Source organism: Hyla sarda, chromosome 5, assembly GCF_029499605.1.
Source record: "Hyla sarda isolate aHylSar1 chromosome 5, aHylSar1.hap1, whole genome shotgun sequence".
NCBI lineage: Eukaryota > Metazoa > Chordata > Amphibia > Anura > Hylidae > Hyla > Hyla sarda.
Window position 1 is genome coordinate 42,916,542 of NC_079193.1, and position 23,347 is coordinate 42,939,888.

At 41.6% G+C, this 23,347-nt stretch overlaps 1 protein-coding gene across 11 annotated transcripts in view; it reads right to left on the reverse strand.

Annotated features, from left to right (window-relative positions):
- The window catches only part of MPP7 (MAGUK p55 scaffold protein 7), a 413,461-nt gene that overhangs the window by 21,882 nt on the left and 368,232 nt on the right, over window positions 1–23,347 (reverse strand). For all 11 annotated transcript variants that reach the window (XM_056519406.1, XM_056519411.1, XM_056519401.1 and 8 more), the window contains one exon: window positions 16,094–16,174. In XM_056519406.1, the coding sequence (XP_056375381.1) occupies window positions 16,094–16,174 (81 nt within the window). The remainder of the gene's footprint in view (window positions 1–16,093; window positions 16,175–23,347) is intronic.

Sequence of the window (23,347 nt, forward strand, 5' to 3'; positions counted from 1 at the left end):
TGGGACCCCCGCGATCAGGCATCTTATACCCTATCTTTTGGATAGGGGATAAGATGTCTTAGCGCTGGAGTACCCCTTTAAGGCCTACACAAAGGATGCAAACAGTGGAAAAATAAGTGTTTCTCCTTTGTCGGCTGATCGCTGGCTCTTTTACACAGGCCAATAGGCCTCACTCAGCTTATCGGCAGTGCTACAGCTTAACCCCTTCCTGCAAATGGCCGTATATTTACGTCCACTGCGGGCTCCTGCTGTATGACGCACGTTCAGCAGGTGAGCACGCATCATTCCCGATGGGTCTAGGTTGTTATCAGCAACCAGGACCCATGGCTAATGCTGGACATCACCGATCGGGCTGATGTCCGGCATTAACCATTTAGATGCCCCGATTAAAGTTGATTGCGGCGTCTAAAAGCGGTAAACTACATTCCCAGCTAGCTCAGTGTGCTGATTGGGACTGCCATGGCCAAACCGCGGCATTCCGATCAGCTGAGAGGATGGGGGGGAGGAGTAATTTCTTCCTCCCTGCCGTCCGATCGGTGCTCCAGGCTTTCAGCCAACTTTGCCAGGTGGAAGCAATGGAGCACCGATAACACTGATCAATGCTCTCCTATGGAGAAGCATTGATCAGTGTATGTAATTTAAAGATTGCATGTTATAGTACCCTATGGGGACTAAAAAAAAAGGGTAGAAAAAAAACGAAATAAATATGCATTAACCCCTTCCCTAATAAAAGTTTAAATCGCCCCCCTTTTTCCATTTTTCAAATAAAGAAATGTAAAAAAATAAACAAACCTAAACATGTGTGGTATTGCCGCAATGTTCATTAATCCGCACGGTCAAAGGCGCAAGCGTAAAAAAATTCCAAAGTTCAGAAATGTGTATTTTTGGTCACTTCATATACTAGAAAAAAATTCATAAAACGCGATCAAATAAAAATGGTCCCGATAAAAACATCAGATCATGGTGCAAAAAATTAGCTCTCATACATCCCTATATACAGAAAAATAAAAAAGTTATAGGGGTCAGAAGTGGACAATTTTAAACTTACAAATTTTGGTGCATGTAGTTATAATTTTTTTAAGTAGTAAAATAAAATAAAACCTATATAAATTGGGTATCATTTTAACCGTATGGACCTACAGAATGAAGATATGGTGTCATTTGTACTTAAAAGAGCACTGTGTAGAATAAGAAGCCCCAAAAATTTACAAAATTGCTTTTTTTTTTTTTTTTCAATTTAGGCCCACAAATATTTTTTCTGGTTTTGACATAGATTTTGTGGTGAAATTATTAATGGTATTACAAAGTAAAATTTGTGGCGCAAAAAAACAAAAACCACAATATGGGTCTGTAGGTGGAACATTGAAAGTGTTATGATTTTTAGAAGGTGGAAGAAGAAAAAACAAATGTGCACAAATGAAAAAGGGCCCGAGAGGGAAGGGATTAAAGGGGTACTCCCCTGGAAGCCATTTTTTTTTAATCAACTGGTGCCAGAAGGTTAAACAGATTTGTAAATTACTTTAAAAAATCTTAACCAGTACTTCCAGTACTTATCAGCTGCTGTCTATTCCACAGGAAGAATTTCCTTTATGTCTGACCACAGAGCTCTCTGCTGACACCTCTGTTCATTTTTGTGACTTTCCAGTGCAGGATAGGTTTGCTATGGGGATTTGCTCCTACTTTGGACAGTTCCTAAAATGGACAGAGTTGTCAGCAGAGAGCACTGTGGTCAGACATAAAAGAAAATTCAAAAAGAAAAGAACTTCCTTTGGAACATACAGCAGCTGATAAATACTGGAAGGGTTAAGATTTTTAAATAGAAGTCATTTTCAAATCTATTTAACTTTTTGGTGCCAGTTGATAAAAAAAAAAAAAAAAAAGGTTTTCCAGTGGAGTAGCCCTTTAACCCCTTAAAGTGTACCTGTCGTCAACAAAAACTTTTTATATAATGTAGATAATACAATTATATGTAGATTTGTAATATACATTGATTAAAAATGTGTATATTTTTTGGGGGAAAAATGCTGTCTCTGCAGCTATTGTTTGTGTGTCTCTATGATGAGTCCAAAAACAGGAAGTGAGGGCAGGACAAACAGGGATCTGTGCAGGCTCCTGGCTTGTCAATCATCCTGATGTATGAGCCAGGAGCATGTTATAGAGCCTCAGTGTACACTGTCCTGCTTTTTCTTAGTGCACAGAGCCCCACTATAGCCCCACAATAGCTGCAGCGACAAAAATATACAAATTTTTTAACCAATGTATATTACAAATATACATATAATGCTATTATCTACATTATATAAAAAGTTTTTGTTGACGACAGGTACACTTTAATGACCAAGCCCATTTTCACCTCAAGGTCCAGGCCAATTTTATTTTTGCGTTTTCGTTTTTTCCTCCTCGCCTTCTAAAATCCATAACTCCTTTATATTTCCATGTACAGACCCATATAAGGGCTTGTTTTTTGCGTGACCAATTGTACTTTGTAAAGAAGCCTCTCATTTTACCATAAAATGTACGGCGAACCCCCCAAAAAATTTTTTAGGGAGGAAATTTAAATGAAAATCAACATTTTGCACATTTTGGAGGGTTTTGTTTTCACACTGTACACTTTACGGTAAAAATAACATGTGTTCTTTATTCTGTGGGTCAATACGATTAAAATGATACCCATGGCTAGATACTTTTAGATTTCTGTACCGCTTAAAAAAAATCTAAAACTTTTTGTACAAAATCAGTAATCTGAAATCGCCCTATTTTGACCACCTATAACTTTTTCATTTTTCTGTATATAGGGCGGTATGAGGGCTAATTTTTTGCGCCGTCATCTGTACTTTTTTTTTAGATACCACATTTGCATATATAAAAGTTTTAGATCATTTTTTATAAAAATTTTTTTAATAAAATGTGACAAAAAAGCAGCATTTTTGGACTTTTTAAATTTTTTACGTTTACGCCATTCACCGTACGTAACATTATATTTTTATAGTTCGGACATTTACGCACCCGGCGATATCAAATATGTTTATTTTTTCTTTAAATTCACGCTTTTTGGGGGTAAAATGGGAAAAACTGACAATTTTCACTTTTATTGGGGGAGGGGATTTTTCACTTTTTTTTACTTTTTATTTTTACATTTTTCAACTTTTTTTTTACACTTTTTATGTCCCCATAGGGGACTATCTATAGCGATCGTTTGATTGCTAATACTGTGCAGTGCTATGCATAGGACACAGCACTGATCAGTATTATGGGTCATCTTCTGCTCTGGTCTGCTCGCTCGCAGACCAAAGCAGAAGACCCCAGGAGACGGCCGGAGCTAGGTAAGGGGACCTCCGGCTGTCATGCTGGATGATCTGATCCCCGTGGCAGCGCTGCGGGCGATCCGATCATCCAAACAAAGTGCCGCAATGCCGCAGATGCCGTGATCTGTATTGATCACGGCATCGGAGGGGTTAATGGCGGACATCCGCGCGATCACGGATGTCGGCCAATACGGGCGGGTCCCCGGCTGCTGCTAGCAGCCGGAACCTGCCGTGTGTGACGTGAGCACCCTTCTGATGCTCGCGGTCATACACAGGACGTAAATGTACGTCCTGGTGCGGGAAGTACCGCCAAACCAGGACGTACATTTACGTCCGTGGTCGTTAAGGGGTTAAGGGTATATTCACACGGCAGAATTTCCGCTTGCAGAACTCCGCCTCAAATTAAAGCCCATAGACTTCTATGGGATTCTGCACTCCCATTCACACTTCTGAATTTCTGCTTGCGGAATTCCTCAAGTGGAAATTCAGAAGTGTGAATGGGAGTGCAGAATCCCATAGAAGTCTATGGGCTTTAATTTGAGGTGGATTTTCGCAAGTGGAAATTCTGCTGTGTGAACAGACCCTAACTCCAGTGTTTGTGCAATGAGATACAGCTGACAATGGGTAGTACAGATGCAAAGACAACTGTTTGACTTTCAGTAAGTTCAGTGCACACAACTCTCAGCAATCCGACCAGCCAGCGTGCACAGAATCTCTCCACTTCGAATTTTCAAAATAGGTGGGAGAGCAACACTATAACAATGTTACTGGAATCTCAAAAAAAATTAAATAAATTGCTACAACAGAGCAGTTTCTCAGGGCTTTCATAGAAAAAATAAATAGGGGTATTAAAAATAATACCAATAAACGCATTTGTTTTTTCTATTCACATAGGCACATAAGAGCTCTAGGAACATGCACAGTCCAATGGCTGATACAAGCTCATAGCTGCGCTGTACACCACATTCATCTGTCTTCACAGATCCTAAAACAGCTGTAGCAGAAGGAGACGGTTTAAATGAATATTGTAAAAAGAAAAAAAAAGAAAAGAAAAGAAATGCTAGCTGTGTTTATTAGATGGTTTTAATCTGGTTTTGTCATAAAGGGTATTTTTTTCCATCACTTGCCCGTGCGGACTTCCAGTGCACTCGCCTGCTGCCGGCTGATGGGATGTAATTGACAACAGAGGCCGAGCTCCCTATGGGATAACATATGTTAACCTGCATTAAACTCTCAGCCTCCTGTGGAGGACAGAAAGGTTAAAGTCCCTTGGAGGAAATCATCTTTATAAGTATGTCTCAAACAGAACATTTTAACACATGTATGGGATGGGAGTGAGACCGGTGTAGACTGTTAAAGATGTACTCATCTGTCAGACAGCTCACTAAAGGAGAGGGCTGAGTGTCACACATGTGCGCTCCCAGATACAGACAAGTTTCATCTTACTGTGTCAACTTCCACCTTCAAATTACAGCACTACCGAACATGTGCGACAGCTGCGGAGTGAGGGCAGATCCAGGAGAACGGCCGGAAATGCAGCTCACAAATGTCAAAGTAATTACTTAATTGGGCTATTATACAGATGACTTGATTGCAGAATGCTGGTGGGAAGGAGGAAGAGGAAGCAAAGACCTACGAGACCTTGTACAGCACTACGGTACATCAACGTTGTAGTCAACCACTCTTGGTCCCATTAGAGGAATGGCTGTGGCTGGCATTTTGTGCTGTCCAAGGTGTCTACAAAAAAGGTAGAAGCTAGCTATATATGCTCAGAAAACCTGTTTCACATGGGCATTACAGGACTGCATTTTTGGGTCCGTATTACAACCACAAGGCTGGGACTTGTGGCGGTAATATAAATGCAAAAATGTGGCCATATTGGACGTATGTGAAACCGGATGAATTCTAAGCAAAGCTGGGCTAGAGCCGGATTTATCACAGTGGCTCAAATCTTGACAGTCTATTAGTTGTCTCTAAAAACGTTACACCACATTTTTGGCACATAGTTGCATACAAGCCATGCTCATTTTGCAAAGACATACCAACTTCCTAATCAGTTCCACTGTGGCGGAACTCTCTCCTCCCTATAATTCCTCCCTTTTTGCTTCTCATGGCCAACTCTGAACCAAAATATAGCTATTGTTATCATGTATTGGTAGAAAGAACAGACGGATCACTCACCACTATGGCGGTAAAAAAGAGATATCTTTATTCTTCAATATTTAAAATCCTCTCTTGCTGAGGTTACAAGCGCAGACAGGTGGGGGACGTGAGGTTACAGAGATGCGAGGTTACAGAGACGACAGCTCAGTTTCGTTCCCTGGGGAACTTCTTCTGGTCTCCTCCAAGTTCCCCAGGGAACGAAACGGAGCCGTCGTCTCTGTAACCTTGCGTCCCTGCACCTAAACTCCCCCACCTGTCTGCGCTTGTAACCTCAGCAAGAGAGGATTTTAAAGATTGAAGAATAAAGATATCTCTTTTTACCGGCACAGTGGTGAGTGATCCGTCTGTTCTTTCTACCAATACATGATTGCTATGCTATAACTTATCAAGACGTAGAGAACCGCCCAGTCGTAGTAAAGCAGACACCACCCTGCAGCCAAGCAGTAAATCACCGGGCTAGACACGCCACTAGGATCCACAGAGCAGTAGTGCCTGACATCATTCTCCTTACACATATAGCTATTGTTATGCTTGTATTATATCTCATTTACTACTTCTCCAAGACAGTTATTACCCAAGTACCTACTGCCCCTTGACATTCCCCAGCCAGTGGCGGATTAAGTCCCAACATGTTTCTTCAGGTAGTTTGCATCAGGGAGGTTGTCTACTGTCTGTAATTGTTTTGTTTTTATAAGTGCTGTGTTGTAACTAAAGATCAAAACAAGAAACTAACATCATGAAACATTGTAGTTTTAGCTGTAATAAAGTACATTCAAGATGCATGCTCACTATTATAGGAATGACTAATACAAGCAGCAATGCTTCATGCTGCTGAGAGGACGGTGTAGATGCACAGAAAAAATGGTGTGCTTAGTACGCAGTCATAGCCTGGCAGCTCATAAACTAATGTCACAGATTGAAGTGTTACATTCCAGAATAAAAGTATTGCGGTGAGGGTGCGATGAATGGGCAGATGTTATTACCCTAGGGGCAGATGGCATTAACTCCTTGTGTTCGTGATGCCAGGGCGTGGTTATCCTCTACACCACCCGAGGTATGGCCGCTGGTTCCTGGGCCAGGCACGGGGCAAATAATCACTCCAATTCAAGGTTACAAAACAACGGCACCTTTACTGAGATAGACAGGTGTTATAATCTTTACAGCTCAGTTAGGCCCAAGGAGATGACCAGTGACTTTAGGAGAATTGAGGGCTCACTGGGACTTGTAGTGGACTTGGACTTAATTATGCAATCATACGCTGACTTTAGCTGGCTTGATGGACTTGACTATGACTCACTATACTTCTCCCCTGTGGTTGCTTAGCAGGTTTTGACTTTCACCTGAAGGGGTACACGGTTGATGGAAGCGTGGCTGCGTGGTCAGGCCTTGGTATCCCCTTAGGACACCAGACACTCTCAGGTAAATGACTGTACTGCACCTCAGCTAAACTGAAACTAGCTAGCTCCTCCCTGCAATATATGGGAGCAATTTGGAGGACTCCCATAGGTCACCACATTAGTCTTCGCAACAGGACTTATGCAAGACATATGCACTTAAATACAACACATTAAGTCTTTAGATAACCATAGTGTGACGGGACGAGAGTCCTGAAGAGTGTGGGGACTGGGACTGAGTCCACCTGAAAGGACCAAACAGGGTACAGAAGGGCAACTTCTTTACTGGGCCACCACAGTATTAACTGGTGTCATTTTCTTAACAAAGACAGGATGGTGTGAATAAGACTTCTGTCCATTCTTTAGGTGGGGTTTATTGGGGTTTAACATATGCGGTTTATTTCATCTGAAAGGTTTACCTGTGACAAAAAGGTTTATGCTATAAATGTTTATAATTAAGATTGTATTGGACAAGCGGAGTAAAATCAAATGAAGATTAAACAGGGACCAATGTGTATACACAAAAAGTAGATGAAAATTGCACTTAAGAGGGAAGGGAATTAAGATGGGCGGTTACCGATATAATGTGTCTAAATGTCATGTTGTCTTAATCCAATTCCTCATTAAAATACTTATCACTATAGTAGAAAGTGGTGATTGTGGGGGAGACCGGGATCTCTTAGAAATGGCTACTGTCTTGTCAGCGCTATAAGGGTCACTGGGCCTGCTCAGAGTTGGAAGGTGGGATGCTATGTAGGGGCCAGATCATGTAACATTGTCAGGCCTCTGTACCCCATGGTAGAATTAGGAGTGCGGTAACAATACCACCATATGGCAGAGAAGATATATTGTTTTAGCTGCCTAATAGTAAGTATACAAGTATAGCCATCAGTCTCCCTTCCCCAGAACCAGCAAAGGCTTTTTTTTCTCAAGCAGCCACACAGGAGACTCATGTGGTTATTGAACCCCTGCATTTGGGCACCAGTGATATAGTATTACTTACGTTTTCTATAGTGGAGATTATACCGGTCATATTTTTTTAAATCTTATGTGGATAAACACCATGGTGTATTGTAATTTGCTCCCTACAAAAGGTCGGGGACCTCTGATCTAGGGCTCAGGACTCTAGAAAAAGTCTTCAAGGTTGGGACTCATGAACTGTATAGAGTCAACCTAGTAGCAGCCGTCCTGTACTCTGGTCTATTAAAGGGGTACTTTAGTTCCGAACGCTGGCCAGTGGAGTACCCCTTTAAAGCGTTTTGAACAAACTGTTCCGAAAACTGGAGCAGGCGCTGGGAACTTGTGATGTCATAGACCTGCCCCTCATGACGTCACACCCCGCCCCCTCAATGCAAGTCTATGGGAGGGGGCGTTATGCTGTCACGCCCCCTCCCATAGACTTGCATTGAGGGGGCAGGGTGTGACGTAATGAGGGCATGGGGCTATGACGTCACGAGCTACCGGCGCCGGCTCCAGCATTTTGAACAGCGTTTTGTTCCAAACGCTGAGCAGTGGAGTACCCCTTTAAGGATACATGCATTTTCCTTCCTTCTGTTTTAATCCATAAGTTCAAGCCTTACTAGAGGTAATTCTTGATACAATTATACTGTCTTCTATGATGTATCACACAGTAAAGCTTAGGGGTTAAGAAACACTTTGGAGCCTGAACTTCCAGCTTGATTAACTGTAAAACTCATCTAGGAGGGAAATGCATTATTACACAGTGATCGCTCCGGAGGATATTAAATAAATAGCTCAATCCAGTGACGCGGTATCAAACCTTTTAATGCCGCAGCTGTGGCTTTGTATAAAGAATCCGCCAGTTTATGGAACCCGGACCCATTAATGTAATTGTGAAGGAAACCTCTTTTACAGTGTGCTAAATGATTGCTTTATTTGTTTTTTACATTTGGTAACACCAGAAAATATTGATTCCCCTTTGTTCCCGTGGGGCTTGTAAAGATGGTGCTGTCAACGTCTCTGAACATTACCGTGAATAATGAGAAATCCAAAGAAAACGGAAACTAGATGGACAGAGCTGTCTGCTTGACCGGAACACCTTAAGCTGTGGTGCCGGGGTCCATCTCCTGAAAAGGCATCGGGGAATAGAGACTTGTACGCATATCAAAGCCTTGAAAGCCATGAAAAAACGTTCCAGACTCCTCAGCTGCGCCGTCAAATCGAGGCAACTTCCATATCCCCCTTGCTTATTAAAAATCAGATTTCCATCTAATAGTCAAACACAAACGATCTAACAGAAGGATGGACTGCCCTTAGTGGCCAACCACAATGCAGGTTCCATCTTTCCAGAGCCCTTTAAGGAATGAAAACTCAGTCCTTATCAGTCACATTCCAGGTGTAACTACAGGTTGCACAGACAGATGGGCTTTGGTGTCTAAGGAGACCTAAAGGTGCCTCTAATAGATAAAACTACATTAGTATTACAAGGCTATGTTTACACAGAGGTTTTTCACATGCGGATGTAGGCAATGATCCTCCGACACATTGTTTTATAAACAGGCAGATTTTAAATTCATGTGTCTGGGAAAGGTGTGAAACAAATCTTATCACAGTTGTAATGGCAGCCATTTTCTTGGGAACAGATATAGGGTACGATCCAATCCAAGCGTATATGCAGCGTGTTTTGCTTCATATCTGCTGCAGAGTATTTCCTACCCACTGAGATCAATGGGTTGCAAAATCAGCTGCAGAAAACATGCAGCAAAATATGCTTTGTAAATTAGGGATGCCCCGAAGGGTTAATGGCAAACATCAGAGCGATCGTTGATGTACGCTATTACATGCGGGTCCCAGCAGCAAGGACCCGTGGTCTATGATTCAGGCACAGCGACTGCACTCGATGTACGCTATTACATGCGGGTCCCAGCAGGAAGGACCCGTGGTCTATGATTCAGGCACAGCTACTGCACTCGCGTCACAGCTGCAGTAGGACTCAGGGGGTGTACAGGTATGTCCCAGTACCTGTACGCCCTGCATCCCCTAGGGGTTAAAGGAGTACTCCGGAGTGCTGGTACTTAAAAAAAAAAAGTTTACCTCATCTGATAGCTCTTTCAAAGACCTTCCCAACAATACCTGATTTGTCAAATTTGGCCCAGCCATTCTCTTGTAATTGCCACCTGTAGCAGTAAGAAGCCATGTCATAAAGACTACATTTCCCACGACTCCCTGCGCCAGCTTCCTGTTAGCTGCTGCTCTCTCCCCTTCCTCTCCCCCCAGGAAATTATAATAAATTATAATAAAGTGACGCCCACAGCTCCTTCCCTTGTGGTTATCTCCTCCCATCCTCCCCCTCTCAGCTTATCAGCCCTCTCCATGTGCCCACTAAGCCACTGATCCACCCATCCCTGTGCCCACTAGCCCACTGATCCATGTGCCCACTAGCACAGTGTTTCCCAACCAGGGTGCCCCCAGCTGTTGTAAAACTACAACTCCCAGCATGCCCGGACAGCCAAAGGCTGTCCGGGCATGCTGGGAGTTGTAGTTTTGCAACAGCTGGAGGCACCCTGGTTGGGAAACACTGCACTAGCGGTGTCACAAGAATGCCGCAGCACTACGCAAATAGCGTAGGGCTAACGTAGGCAGCGATAGGAGCCTAGCGTTAGCCCTACGCTATTTGCGTAGTACTGCGCATGCGCAGAATAAATTAACTTTGCACAGCCCGCAGTGACTCATGGGAGCGATGAGTCACCGGGCGAAGATGGCGGCGGATCAAGAAGAAATAAAGGTCGAGCGTCATCAGAAGACCCAGCTTCCGGCCGGAGAGAAAAGCGAGGAGAAGACCGGAAAGAAGACCATATGGAAAACGTGAGTATATTAGAATGTTATATAACTTTGCCTCATGCTCCAATTCCCCCATAAAAGGTTAGCTCCGGAGTGCTCCTTTAAGCCATGCCCCTGAAATTATTAATAATTATATTATGTGTTATATTGCAGCCTTGTGCTAAAATAAAATTAAATAAAAAGGTTTTGTCCCAACAATCTGCACTTTAAGAGGACCTGTGGCCAATCATAAAAAAAACTGACATTTTTAATCTCATTTAATAGCTTAGGGTGACCTGATCACACACCTTTTCACAGTTTCTTGATTTGCCCAACCATTTCTGAGATACGAGGGTTTAGTTTGTCTGACAATTCCGGGAATTAGCGCAACCTTAATTTTAATAATGAGAGTGACGGGCGGGATTATATAGTCAGGAAGTGCGCATGTTGTACATTGAGCGTATGAAAAATTTGTAGCATATGCACATTTAAGGGGTTTTTAATTTAATGATGTTGTAAGTAAATGTTGCAAATGAAAAGATTACTGGTATTGGTTTGCGACAATTAAATCCCTCTAGGACAAAAATTGTGACATTTTGGAGAAAAGTTAATCTGTTTAACCCCTTAAGGACTCAGCCCATTTTGGACTCAAGGACTCAGACAATTTTATTTTTACGTTTTTGTTTTTTCCTCCTCGCCTTCAAAAAATCATAACTCTTATATTTTCATCCACAGACTAGTTTGAGGGCTTGTTTTTTGCACAACCTGTTGTCCATTGTAATGCCATCACTCACTTTACCATAAAATGTATGGTGCAACAAAAGAAAAAATACTAAAAATTAAAAAGAAAACCGCAATTTTGCAAAATTTGGAAGGTTTCCTTTTCACGCCGTACAATTTACGGTAAAAATCAAGTGTACTTGATTCTTTGGGTCAATACGATTAAAATGATACCCATGATTACATACTTTTCTATTACTGATGTGCTTAAAAAAAATTGCAAACTTTTTAACCAAATTAGTACGTTTAAAATCCCTCTATTTTGAAGACCTAAAACTTTTTCATTTTTCCGTATAAGCGGAGGTATGAGGGCTCATTTTTTGCGCCGTGATCTGTACTTTTTATTGATACCATATTTGCATATATAAAACTGTTAATACATTTTTTTATTAATTTATTTGGGAATAAAATGTTATAAAAAAGCAGCAATTTTTTACTTTTTTGTTACGTTCACCGTTACGGTATCATTAACATTATATTTTAAAAGTTCGGATATTTACGCACGCGGCGATACCAAATATGTTTGTACATTTTTTTTACACTTTTTGGGGGCTGAAATGGGGAAAATGGGACAATTTAAATTTTTATTGGGGTGAGGAGATTTTCACATTTTTTTAAAAACTTTTTTTACTTTTATTTTTCCCATAGGGCAAAATTAGATTGCTAATACTGTTCAGTGCTATGCATAGGGCATAGCACTGATCAGTGTTATCGGTCATCTTATGCTCTGGTCTGCTCAATCTCAGACCAGAGAAGACCCGGAGAAGGCAGCGGAAGCAGGTGAGGGGATCTCAGTCTGCCGTTCTGGATGATCGGATTGCCGAGGCATCTGAGGGGTTAATGGCAGACATCCGCGCGATCGTGGATGTCGGCCATTATCGGTGTGTCCCTCGCTGCTATAAGCAGCCGGGACCTGCCGCGCATGACCCAAGCATCGCTCCAATGCTCGTGGTTATGTATAGGACGAAAATGTACGTCCTGGTGCGTTAAGTACCACCTCACCAGGACGTACATTTACGTCCTGCGTTGTTAAGGGGTTAAAGGATATGGCACTCTCTTAACCCCTTAAGGACCAAGGACGTACCGGTACGTCCTTGGTCCTGCTCTTCCGATATAACGCGGGGTTACACAGTAACCCCGCGTCATATCATGGCGGGCCCGGCGTCATAGTGAAGCCGGGACCCGCCTCTAATAGCGCGCAGCGCCGATCGCGGCGCCGCGCGATATTAACCCTTTAGCCGCGCGCTCAAAGCTGAGCCGCGCGGCTAAAAGTGAAAGTGAAAGTTCCCGGCTAGCTCAGTCGGGCTGTTCGGGATAGCCGCGGCTAATCGCGGCATCCCGAACAGCTGACAGGACAGCGGGAGGGCCCCTTCCTGCCTCCTCGCTGTCCGATCGCCGAATGACTGCTCAGTGCCTGAGATCCAGGCATGAGCAGTCATCCGGCAGAATCGTTGATCACTGGTTTCTTATGAGAAACCAGTGATCAACATAGAAGATCAGTGTGTGCAGTGTTATAGGTCCCTATGGGACCTATAACACTGCAAAAAAAAAGTGAAAAAAAAAAGTGAATAAAGATCATTTAACTCCTCCCCTATTAAAAGTTTGAATCACCCCCCTTTTCCAATAAAAAAAAAAACACAGTGTAAATAAAAATAAAAATAAACATATGTGGTATCACCGCGTGCGGAAATGTCCGAATTATAAAAATATATCATTAATTAAACCGCTCGGTCAATGGCGTGCACGCAAAAAAATTCCAAAGTCCAAAATAGTGCATTTTTGGTCACTTTTTATATCATTTAAAAATGAATAAAAAGTGATCAATAAGTCCTATCAATGCAAAAATGGTACCGTTAAAAACTTCAGATCACGGCGCAAAAAATGAGCCCTCATACCGCCCCATACACGGAAAAATAAAAAAGTTATAGGGGTCAGAAGATGACAATTTTAAACGTATTAATTTTCCTGCATGTAGTTATGATTTTTTCCAGAAGTCCGACAAAATCAAACCTATATAAGTAGGGTATCATTTTAATCGTATGGACCTACAGAATACATATCAGGTGTCATTTTTACCAAAAAATGTACTATGTAGAAACGGAAGCCCCCAAAAGTTACAAAACAGCGTTTTTTTTTCAATTTTGTCGCACAATGATTTTTTTTCCCGCTTCACCATAGATTTTTGGGCAAAATGACTGACGTCATTACAAAGTAGAATTGGTGGCGCAAAAAATAAGCCATCATATGGATTTTTAGGTGTAAATTTGAAAGAGGTATGATTTTTTAAAGGCAAGGAGCAAAAAACGAAAATGCAGAAACGGAAAAACCTCCGGTCCTTAAGGGGTTAAGGTCATCGTGCACAAGTAGGGTCGCGACTATAGGTCGCACGCTTTAACCTACTATACTGGCTGGAAGCCGTATCCTTTACTCCGCAGAAATCCTGATCTGATGAAGGTCATTCATGACCGAAACGTTATTTAAAGGAAATGGTCAGCTTGCTCCCCTCCGCACTAACCAACGGTACTGGCTGCGGATCTGGGCATGGTAGGCATCAAACTGATCAGAATCCCCCTGCAGCCAGTACGGCTGGTTAGTGCGGGGGGGAGCAAGCTGACAGTTTTCCTTTAATATAAGCATTGCGGATCAATAATGCACATTATTTATATTTATGAGTGCCAAGTATTGCAAAAATCACTTCAGGACAGAAAGTTTTTACAAAAAGTTGCAAAACCATCAAAGTGCCAAATTTGCGCCTTTTTTTTTTACACACGAAAAGACATGTATTTGTGTGATAAATTCCCCCCAAATACCATAAGCACACAGCCAAGACAACACAAGAGCAGCTCTGTGAACAACAAGTCTGTTAATGTCCTTGAATGCTCAGCCAGAGCCCTGACTTGAACCGAATTGAACATCTCTGGAGAGACCTGAAAATGGCTTCCACCGACGGCCCCCATCCAATCTGACAGAACTTGAGGGGGATCTGCAGAGAAGAATGGCAGAAAATCCCCAAAGCCAGGTGAGTAAATATGGAGGCATGATACTCAGGACTAGAGGCTGTAATCATTGCCAAAGGGGCTTCACACAAGTCCTGAGTAAAGGGTATGAATACTTTTGTCACTGCAAGATTATAGTTTTTTCTTCTCAATAACTTAGCAAAGATTTCTAACATTTTGTTATCACTTGTCATTATGGGGTATCAAGTGCAGAATGATGGGGGCATTTTCTCTTTTTATTTTATTACAAGGCTGCAAAAATGTTTAAAGATCTAAAGACTTTACGAATGCAATGTAACCAAGAATGTCAAATAGGAAAGAGCAGCACTCACCAGACCTTGAAGTTAAAACATATCGATATATAAAATAAATTGATGTAAGAAGTTTGTGTTCTGTCACTCGTAGGTTGCAATTTACAATTTCTGTGCTTAATATGGCCCTCTAGTCCCTAAATACAAGTGACATTATGCACCAAACATGGCATAGCATTACTTGACCTTATCGCAAGGTCATTAATATATGACTAGCAGTTAAAGAGTACCTGTCACCAAATAAATATTTTAATATAGTGTTCCTTGTGTAATTAGCAGACACTTTCCCATTCACTTTTAAAATTAACAACATAAATAATAATGTTTAACAAATATGTTTAAAATGTAATAGAAAAAACAGCCACTAGGTGGCTCTGTTCTGTTCCCTTCCACAAATAATACACTGAGTTTGGTCTCCTGCCAAACTGGCAGTAGACCAAACTCAGGAAGTGCTTCTCTGCTCTGAGCTTGATTGACAGCTGCACAGAGCCTCACTGAAAGCTGCACAGAGCCTCACTGAAAGCTGCAAAGAGCCTCACTGAAAGCTGCAAAGAGCCTCACTGAAAGCTGCACAGAGCTTGAGGTCTTCTATTCATCAGAGCACTGCAACAAATTGAGGGCAGATGTGGTCCTCTAGCAGGCTTCATTGATGTTATGGCTGCTGGGAAACACCCGCTTTCTCCTGCTGGGAGATTGCACTATGTGAGCAATAAAGGTATGATACAGAGATTTTTAAAGTTCCGAATTTTTTTTAAGGGTGGGAGGGGTGTTAGGAGTAGTTAGGGAACATAGCCTGAGTTAGTTTAGAAAAGTTTATTTGGTGACAGGTACTTTTTTTTTAATTCTAGGCTAACAACAATATGATTGGCACTGCTGCCGGCACTGACTATCTGGACAAAATATTAGTGAAATTTATGGTGTATGATACGAGTCATTACTTTCATGTTTACTGTTAAAATTTTTGGCGTTTGCAAAACCACAGCTTTTTTCTTTTACAAAAATGTAATAAACTAGGCAACAAAAAATAGACATGTAAATGTTGATCTAGAGTTAAAAAGGTTGGAGTCTTGTGCAATCGCGAGTTGCAAATCAAGAGGGGAAGTGACTCCCGAATGAGGCACACCACCCACTAATTAGAGGAAATATGAAAAAAATACACTTGTTTTTGTTGCTCCGTAAAGACCACAAAATCTCTTAAAACTGACTTGTGCCCACAAGAATTTGTAATATTTCAAGCAGGAGGAACATATGGCCATATGGGAAATGCTTAAGTGTTTACAAGCAGCTTCCAACTATCTGGGCAAATCTCATAGGAGAAATCTAACCTCCCCACTAAATAACAGACTGTGATGATAGGTACTTACGTGGCACGGTCACTCCATAGTGCTGGGTGTCGCTGATGAGGACTTTTCTTTTAAGTTCATTTAAGCCAACACCGACAGGTCCTAAAATTCAAGATAAGGTGTCAGCATACAATAAACCAGAAACATGTTAACAGCACTAACAAAATGCATACATATTCTGACCTTTGGACATAGAAAGTTATATCATATTAATATACAGTAAAACATAAAAACTAAGAGGGGGTATTTATGTATTTTTTTTTTTTCACATTTCAAGCTTTGCAAATGATTTATTATGGTGCACATTTTTAAACAAGTAGGTGAAACATAGGTTTCTTTAACTAGAAGAAACAGGACATACATGTAGGAAGCGCGCTCAGGACCCACAGATATTAGCAACCAGGACCTACGGCTAATGCCAGACATTGTTACGACCGATGTCTGGCATTAACCCTTTAGACGCCTTGATCAAAGCTGTCTGCAGCATCTAAAACAGGAAAAAAACATTGCCTGTTAGCTCAGGGAGCTGATCAGGATCACTACTGCAAAATCATAGAGTATCGATCAGTTGAGAAGAGGGGCGGAGGGTCCCTACTTGCCTCCGTCTGGTCCGAACTGTGCTCCAATAGTGCAGGAAGACTCAGCAACCTTTAGTAATAGAGGCAATAAAAAGGATAGGTAAATCTTAACTTTTAATCATGCATGGTAAAAGACCGGATCACCGGCTAAAATTTTGACACGTCACTCTGAAAGGTAGAGCAAATGCGGACGCGTTTCAAGCCGTAGCTCTTAGTCATGGCAATAATATTACACATCCGAGAGGTTTAAATACCAAGTGTATAATGAGATGTAACCTCAACAGAGCTGCTGGCCGGCGTAATACAACCCTGAAATTACGTGTTCCTACAAGGAGCGCACAGGTGAGAAGTAAACACAATAATGACATACGGCCTATACCAACTGAATCAGCCGTTCTCCAAGAATTAGAAAACGGTGAAACACAGGATTAAAAACATAGTGGGAGATTTATCAAAACCTGTCCAGTGGAAAAAGTTGCTAAGTTGCCCATATAAACCAATCAGATCGCTTCTTTCATTTTTTTCACAGTCCTTTTTAAAAAATGAAAGAAGCAATTTGATTGGTTGCTATGAGCTACTCAGCAACTTTTTCTCTGTACCGGTTTTGATAAATCTCCCCCATAGAAAACTGGATGCAAAATAAAGCATTGGGGATAGTAATAGAGCACCAATAACACTGATCATTACTGTGCTATGGGACAGCATTTTTCAGTGTATGCAATCAAGGGGTTACATGTAATAGTTCCCTATAAGGGACAAAAAAATTGTGAATAATATGTCCAAAAATAAATGTAAATGAATGTGAATAGGCCCCTGCCTAACAAAAGCTTGAATCAGCCTCCTTTTTCCATTTTTTAAATAAAATGTTGAAAGCCAAAATAAACATAATAATATGTGGAATCGGCACGTGTGGAAATGTCCGAACTATTAACATATAAATTTAATGAAACCTCATAGTGCCTGTAAAGGAGTGGGATATATTTGGCAGCAAGTGAACAACAAGTTCTTGAAGATGCTCCTTCGGAAACAGGAAAAATGGGCAAGTGTGAGGATCTGAGCAAAGACAATAGCCAAAAACAGATGCTAGACAACTGGTACAGAGCATCTCTACCATGTCAGGTCTTGTGGGGTGTTTCAGGTATACAGTAATAAGTACCTGCAAAGGTGATCCAAAAAAAGCAACTGGTGAACCTGTGGGTTATAGATGCTCAAAGTTCATTGATGAGAATTGGGAGCGAAGGCTAGCCCTTCTTGTCTGATGCCACAGAAGAGTTGTACATTGCAACTGGCTGTGTAGCTATAAAAGTCAGTGTGTCCATTCTGACCAGTGACCACCAGCAAAAGTGCCTAAAATAGGAATATGAGCATCAGAACATGACCATTTAACAATAGAAGAAGGCGGCCTTGTCTGATATATCACATTTTCTTTTACATCATGTGGACAGTAGGGTCCCTGTGCATCACTTACCAGGTAGTGTGATGGGCAATGTTCCGAGGGATAGCTATGATATGGGGATGCTAAGGTGTCAAATACTAGCATTCTGAACACTACAAACCAAGTCCCCTCTTCAGGACAGTGAGATTCCCTAAAGGCAGTGGCAACACGTGGCTAAAATTGTTCAGTAATTGTTTCAGGAACATACCCATGCCCTTCAAAGTCTTCTACCGCTCCATGTTTGAAGTTGATGCACTAACTATGTAACTTGTTCAAGGTTATGACTTGGCCTTCAAATTCCCCAGATCTCAATCCAATCGAGCATCTGTGGAATGTGCAGGAAAAACAAGTCCAAGCCATGGAGGCCACACCTCCCAACTTACAGGACATAAAGGATCTGCAGTGTATAGTGCTTAACACCAGAGGCCACCATGAGAGGTCTTCTGGAGTCCATGCCCTGATGTTAGGCAAGTGGTTTAATTGTTCTAGCTGATCAGTGTATGTATATTCAATTTGCAATGACCCTTAAGTCAACCTTTCTAAAATACAAGAATATGGCAGCCTCTAGCATTGTTTCTTGTAATACAAATCCGAAAGTTTATTAAGAGAGCGTGATGAGGGGTCAACAGTAAGGTATATTATGTCCATCATACCTTACCGTTCCCCTGATATGTGTATATATATGTAATGCTTGGCCCCACAATATCAAAAGAAGAGGATGTGCTGGAGGCAGAATTTAACAAGAGAGTTCAAAGTGACTCTCATGTGAAGGATGTAAGAACGTAATCGCCTGAGACATATTTACACAATTAGAAGGTCTACAGCAAAAATGAACATATTAGTATAAGCCACACTGTTTAAATATTATTTTAGGCACATTGTGAAGAGATCTGTATAGCTCGTTTAATACGATTTTTATAAAGGCCAAATACAGACTGTAACAGGTTTTTCTCATCAATTTTTAAAACTCTGCTACTCTTAAAATTCTAATTTGGAGAGGGATCAGCACCCTGGGATTTTGGACTGGCAGCTATATACTTCAATATATCATTTTCTACAATTTAAAAAAAACAAGGAAAATCCAAAGCTCTGCAACAAAATAAGCATTTATTATTTACTAGCTGAGTACCTGGAGTTGCCGGTTTTTCCTTCCTAATCCTTGTTGGGGAGGAAAATCAGCTGAAAATATAAGGGGACATGGCTTTGCGGGACTGGGCGTGATTTGCAAACCAGACCGATGCACAAAAGGGTAGGAAATAAAAGAGGTGGGGCTTAAACAGTGGGCGTGTCTTTGTGAGATGGGGTGTGGCTTGCAAGCTGGACTGACACGTTCACCAGGAGATGCAGAGAGGAGCTTGTGGTGTAAGGTACTAGAAATCCCATATACTTGCATGGGACTTGAAACAAAAACCCATTTTATATATAAAGGTGTAGGTAAGGGTTAATTTAACTATCATTTATTCTTACTTGACATATAAGTAATATGTGTATCAGGTATTATTGAAATATCTCCAGCCGTACGGAAGTTATGTGGGAACATACATTTCCCATAGATTTGCATGGGACTTTAAACAAGTTCCATGCAAGAAACAAAGCACTGGAGAGTTCTGCAGTGGCCAATGAGCCCAGATGTAAATCCCATTGAACACCTATGGAGAGATCTTAAAATTGGTGTTGGGAAAAGGCGCCCTTCCAATAAGAGAGACTTGGAGCAGTTTACAAAGGAAGAGTGGTCCAACATTCCGGCTGAGAGGTGTAAGAAGCTTATTGATGGTTATAGGAAGCCACTGATTTCAGTTATTTTTTCCAAAGGGTGTGCAACCAAATATTAAGTTAAGGGTGCCAATAATTTTGTCCAGCCTATTTTTGGAGTTTGGTGTGACATTATGTCCAATTTGCTTTTTTTCCTCCCTTTTTTGGTTTAGTTCCAATACACAAAAAGGGAATAAACATGTGTATAGCAAAACATGTGTTACTGCAATTCTTTTCTGTGACAAATACTTCATTTACTAGAAACATTTCAGGGGTGCCAACATTTACGGCCATGACTGTATCATAAAGATAAATAACAAAAAGCCAAAAGGGTTTAGCTGGAGTATAGAAAGTGCAAAAACATCTTTTATTCCTTTATAAAATATGCAACCAATTTCAACCTTGCAAATGGGTCTATATCAAGCTTGATGAAGACTCCAATGAAGGGTCAAAATATAGCATTTTTTAAGGAGGAATTAGTTTGTGGTTCCACTTGGCAGTTTTTCGAAAACTACCACTGCAGTTTTTGAGCCAAAGCCAGACGTTTAAGTCCTTTATATTCCCCACTCCTTTTGAATACACTACTGGCTTTAACTCAACAATTGCAGTGGTAGTATTCCAAACAAAAAACTTCCAAGGTTGTAAAGAAGGGCCCAGAAGAGATACACGTTATGCCTCTGGTTCTGGCATATCTGAATAATGTACATCTTCTTGTGGAAGGACCATGTAACATTCTTTATAAGTGCATTAAAAAGAGTGGAAACTTCACTGTGTTAGATCACCATAGTAATCAATCATGTGTAAGAGACACTCAACCAGGATAGACAACTGACAGAGCATTAAGATGGGCCCCAGCTGAGTCACAAGGAGGTTCTCCATTTAGAAACCAGCAGGTAGAGAACATATGAGGGCAACGTGTGACCTTCCATGAGTCAATAGCTTCATGTCAAATATTATTTAGAGAGTACCCAGAGACTTCAGGTGGACAAGATGACAGCTGCTCTGGACATTTCATGAAGGGGAAGAGATTCAATGGAAAGGAAAATAAAATGTATAATCCAACACAGCTGCCAGAAAACTTTGAAGCAGAGAAAAGTGTGACATCATGGTAGACCTCTGGAGTGTGTGTGTCCAAACATGAAACCCACTGATATATGTGTTATACAAGTATTTCTAGGATATATGTATTGGATATACTTCGGGAGAATAGTTTGCCCTCACAGATATATTATTTTCTATATTACTGTGTCATTCCCTGGGGGAATTGTTATAAGGACCAGTTATGTTCTGTGATCTAGTGATGACATTACAAGGTATTTTAAAAATCCAAAGGCAAACAGGAATAAAGAGACGGCGACTCACCCAATCTTCTTGACTTCTTTATTGGTCAGCGATATTCACATCGTAGCAGGGGTGAGTCATGCAGGTGGTATAAAAGAACTGAGGCTACAGCAGCCGTTTCGCACTAGTTGTGCTTCATCGGGCCTCTCAGGCTGAGTCACCATTAAAGAAGAAGTCAAGAAGATTGGGTGAGTCGCCGTCTCTTAATTCCTGTTTACCTTTGGATTTGTACATTACGAACTATATAGACTGATCACCACCCTACTTCAACATATCTAGCAACCATATAGCACATTTTCACCATTAAGATCATGCAAGTGCCAGTGCCGAACAATACCTATCTTTGTATTACAAGGTATTTTATCTTCATTATCAGAACAAGAAGGGAAGTCATCAATACAACACTAAGTGTAGTAAGAAAATACATACTAGGGATCGTCCGATATTGATTTTTTAGGGACGATAATCTGTGACCTTTCAGGCAGATAGCCGATAACTTATACCGATATTCCGGTACAAGTTATCGGCCATTTCTCCCCCCCCCCTTCGACCCCGCAGAAGCCGTTGCACATCAGTGAATTAAATGGGGTCCTCCTGAGTTCAACCACCACCGCTGCTGCCCCCCCTGCCTATCCTCTGGCCAGAGACTGCCGCCGCCCGCTTCTCTCCCCCTACCGGTCCTGAGTCCAACCACCGTCACTGCCCCATTACCTGGTTTTATAATTACCTGTTCCCAGGGTCCGCGATACTTCTGGCTCCGGCGGCGTCCTGCGCTGTCACTGTGCGCACTGACGGTGATGTCGCGTTGAGGACATCACTCGTCATTGCGCAGCGCACAGCAACAGCGCAGGACGCCACAGGAGTCAGAAGTATCGCGGACCCTGGGAAAAGGTAATTATAAAACCGGGGATGGAGGAGGCAATGGGGCAGCAGCGGTGGTTGTCTCTGGTCGGAGGCGGCATTACCGGCAAAGTAGTTGCTGATACCGATAATGTCTAAAATTCTTTATAAGTGCATTAAAAAGAGTGGAAACTTCACTGTGTTAGATCACCATAGTAATCAATCATGTGTAAGAGACACTCAACCAGGATAGACAACTGACAGAGCATTAAGATGGGCCCCAGCTGAGTCACAAGGAGGTTCTCCATTTAGAAACCAGCAGGTAGAGAACATATGAGGGCAACGTGTGACCTTCCATGAGCAACAGCGCAGGACGCCACAGGAGTCAGAAGTATCGCGGACCCTGGGAACAGGTAATTATAAAACCGGGGATGGAGGAGGCAATGGGGCAGCGGCGGTGGTTGTCTCTGGTCGGAGGCGGCATTACCGGCAAAGTAGTTGCTGATACCGATAATGTCTAAAATCGTGAATATCGGCCGATAATATCGGCCAAACCGATAATCGGTCGATCCCTAATACATACCACTACAGCCTACATAGATACATGTCAACTTGTCATGCAAATGGACTGCTTTCCTATACATGGTCATCCTCAGCTCGTTTATCCAATGCATCTAAAATAGTCTTTGTGAAAAATTGTCAAACATTTTGTGCCTACAGTTTTTATGCAGGTCTATGTTTTACCACAGTACTAAAAACAAACCCTGCGTAGTCTTATCTTGCAGTTACACTGCCCAAATATATGTTAACAAGAGGTAGGTGACAGATAGGAAGGAGTATGACTGCAGGATCAGACTACATAGGGTTTATTTGTAGTCTGTTACCATAGAGACATCTAGGTCTCCATAGGAACTGTAGAAACTAAATGAAAGGATATTATAACTAAGAAAGAAAACTTGCTTCCTTTTTAGTTCAAATACTTAGGGACAAGTAAAAGCAGGAAGTATTCTTAGGCCTGAACAAAACAAAGACTACTGAAAAAATTCCTCTCCAATCAACAGGATAAATGATAAATATTAGATTGCTGGGAATGTGACCAATGGGATCCCAATACATCATACGAACAGGGCTCCAAAGTCCCCTGTCTAAAGGGGAAAATCATCACGCATGCACAGTGCTGCTTCTTTCAATGTTGATAGCCCAATAATTACGGTCGTGAGACAACTCCTTTGATATTAAGACTATCATTAGCTCAAAACGATGAATACAATGTGAGTTTCCATTCTTGGCACAGTTTACTAGTGTCCCCTGTCGTTTAAAAAAAACTTT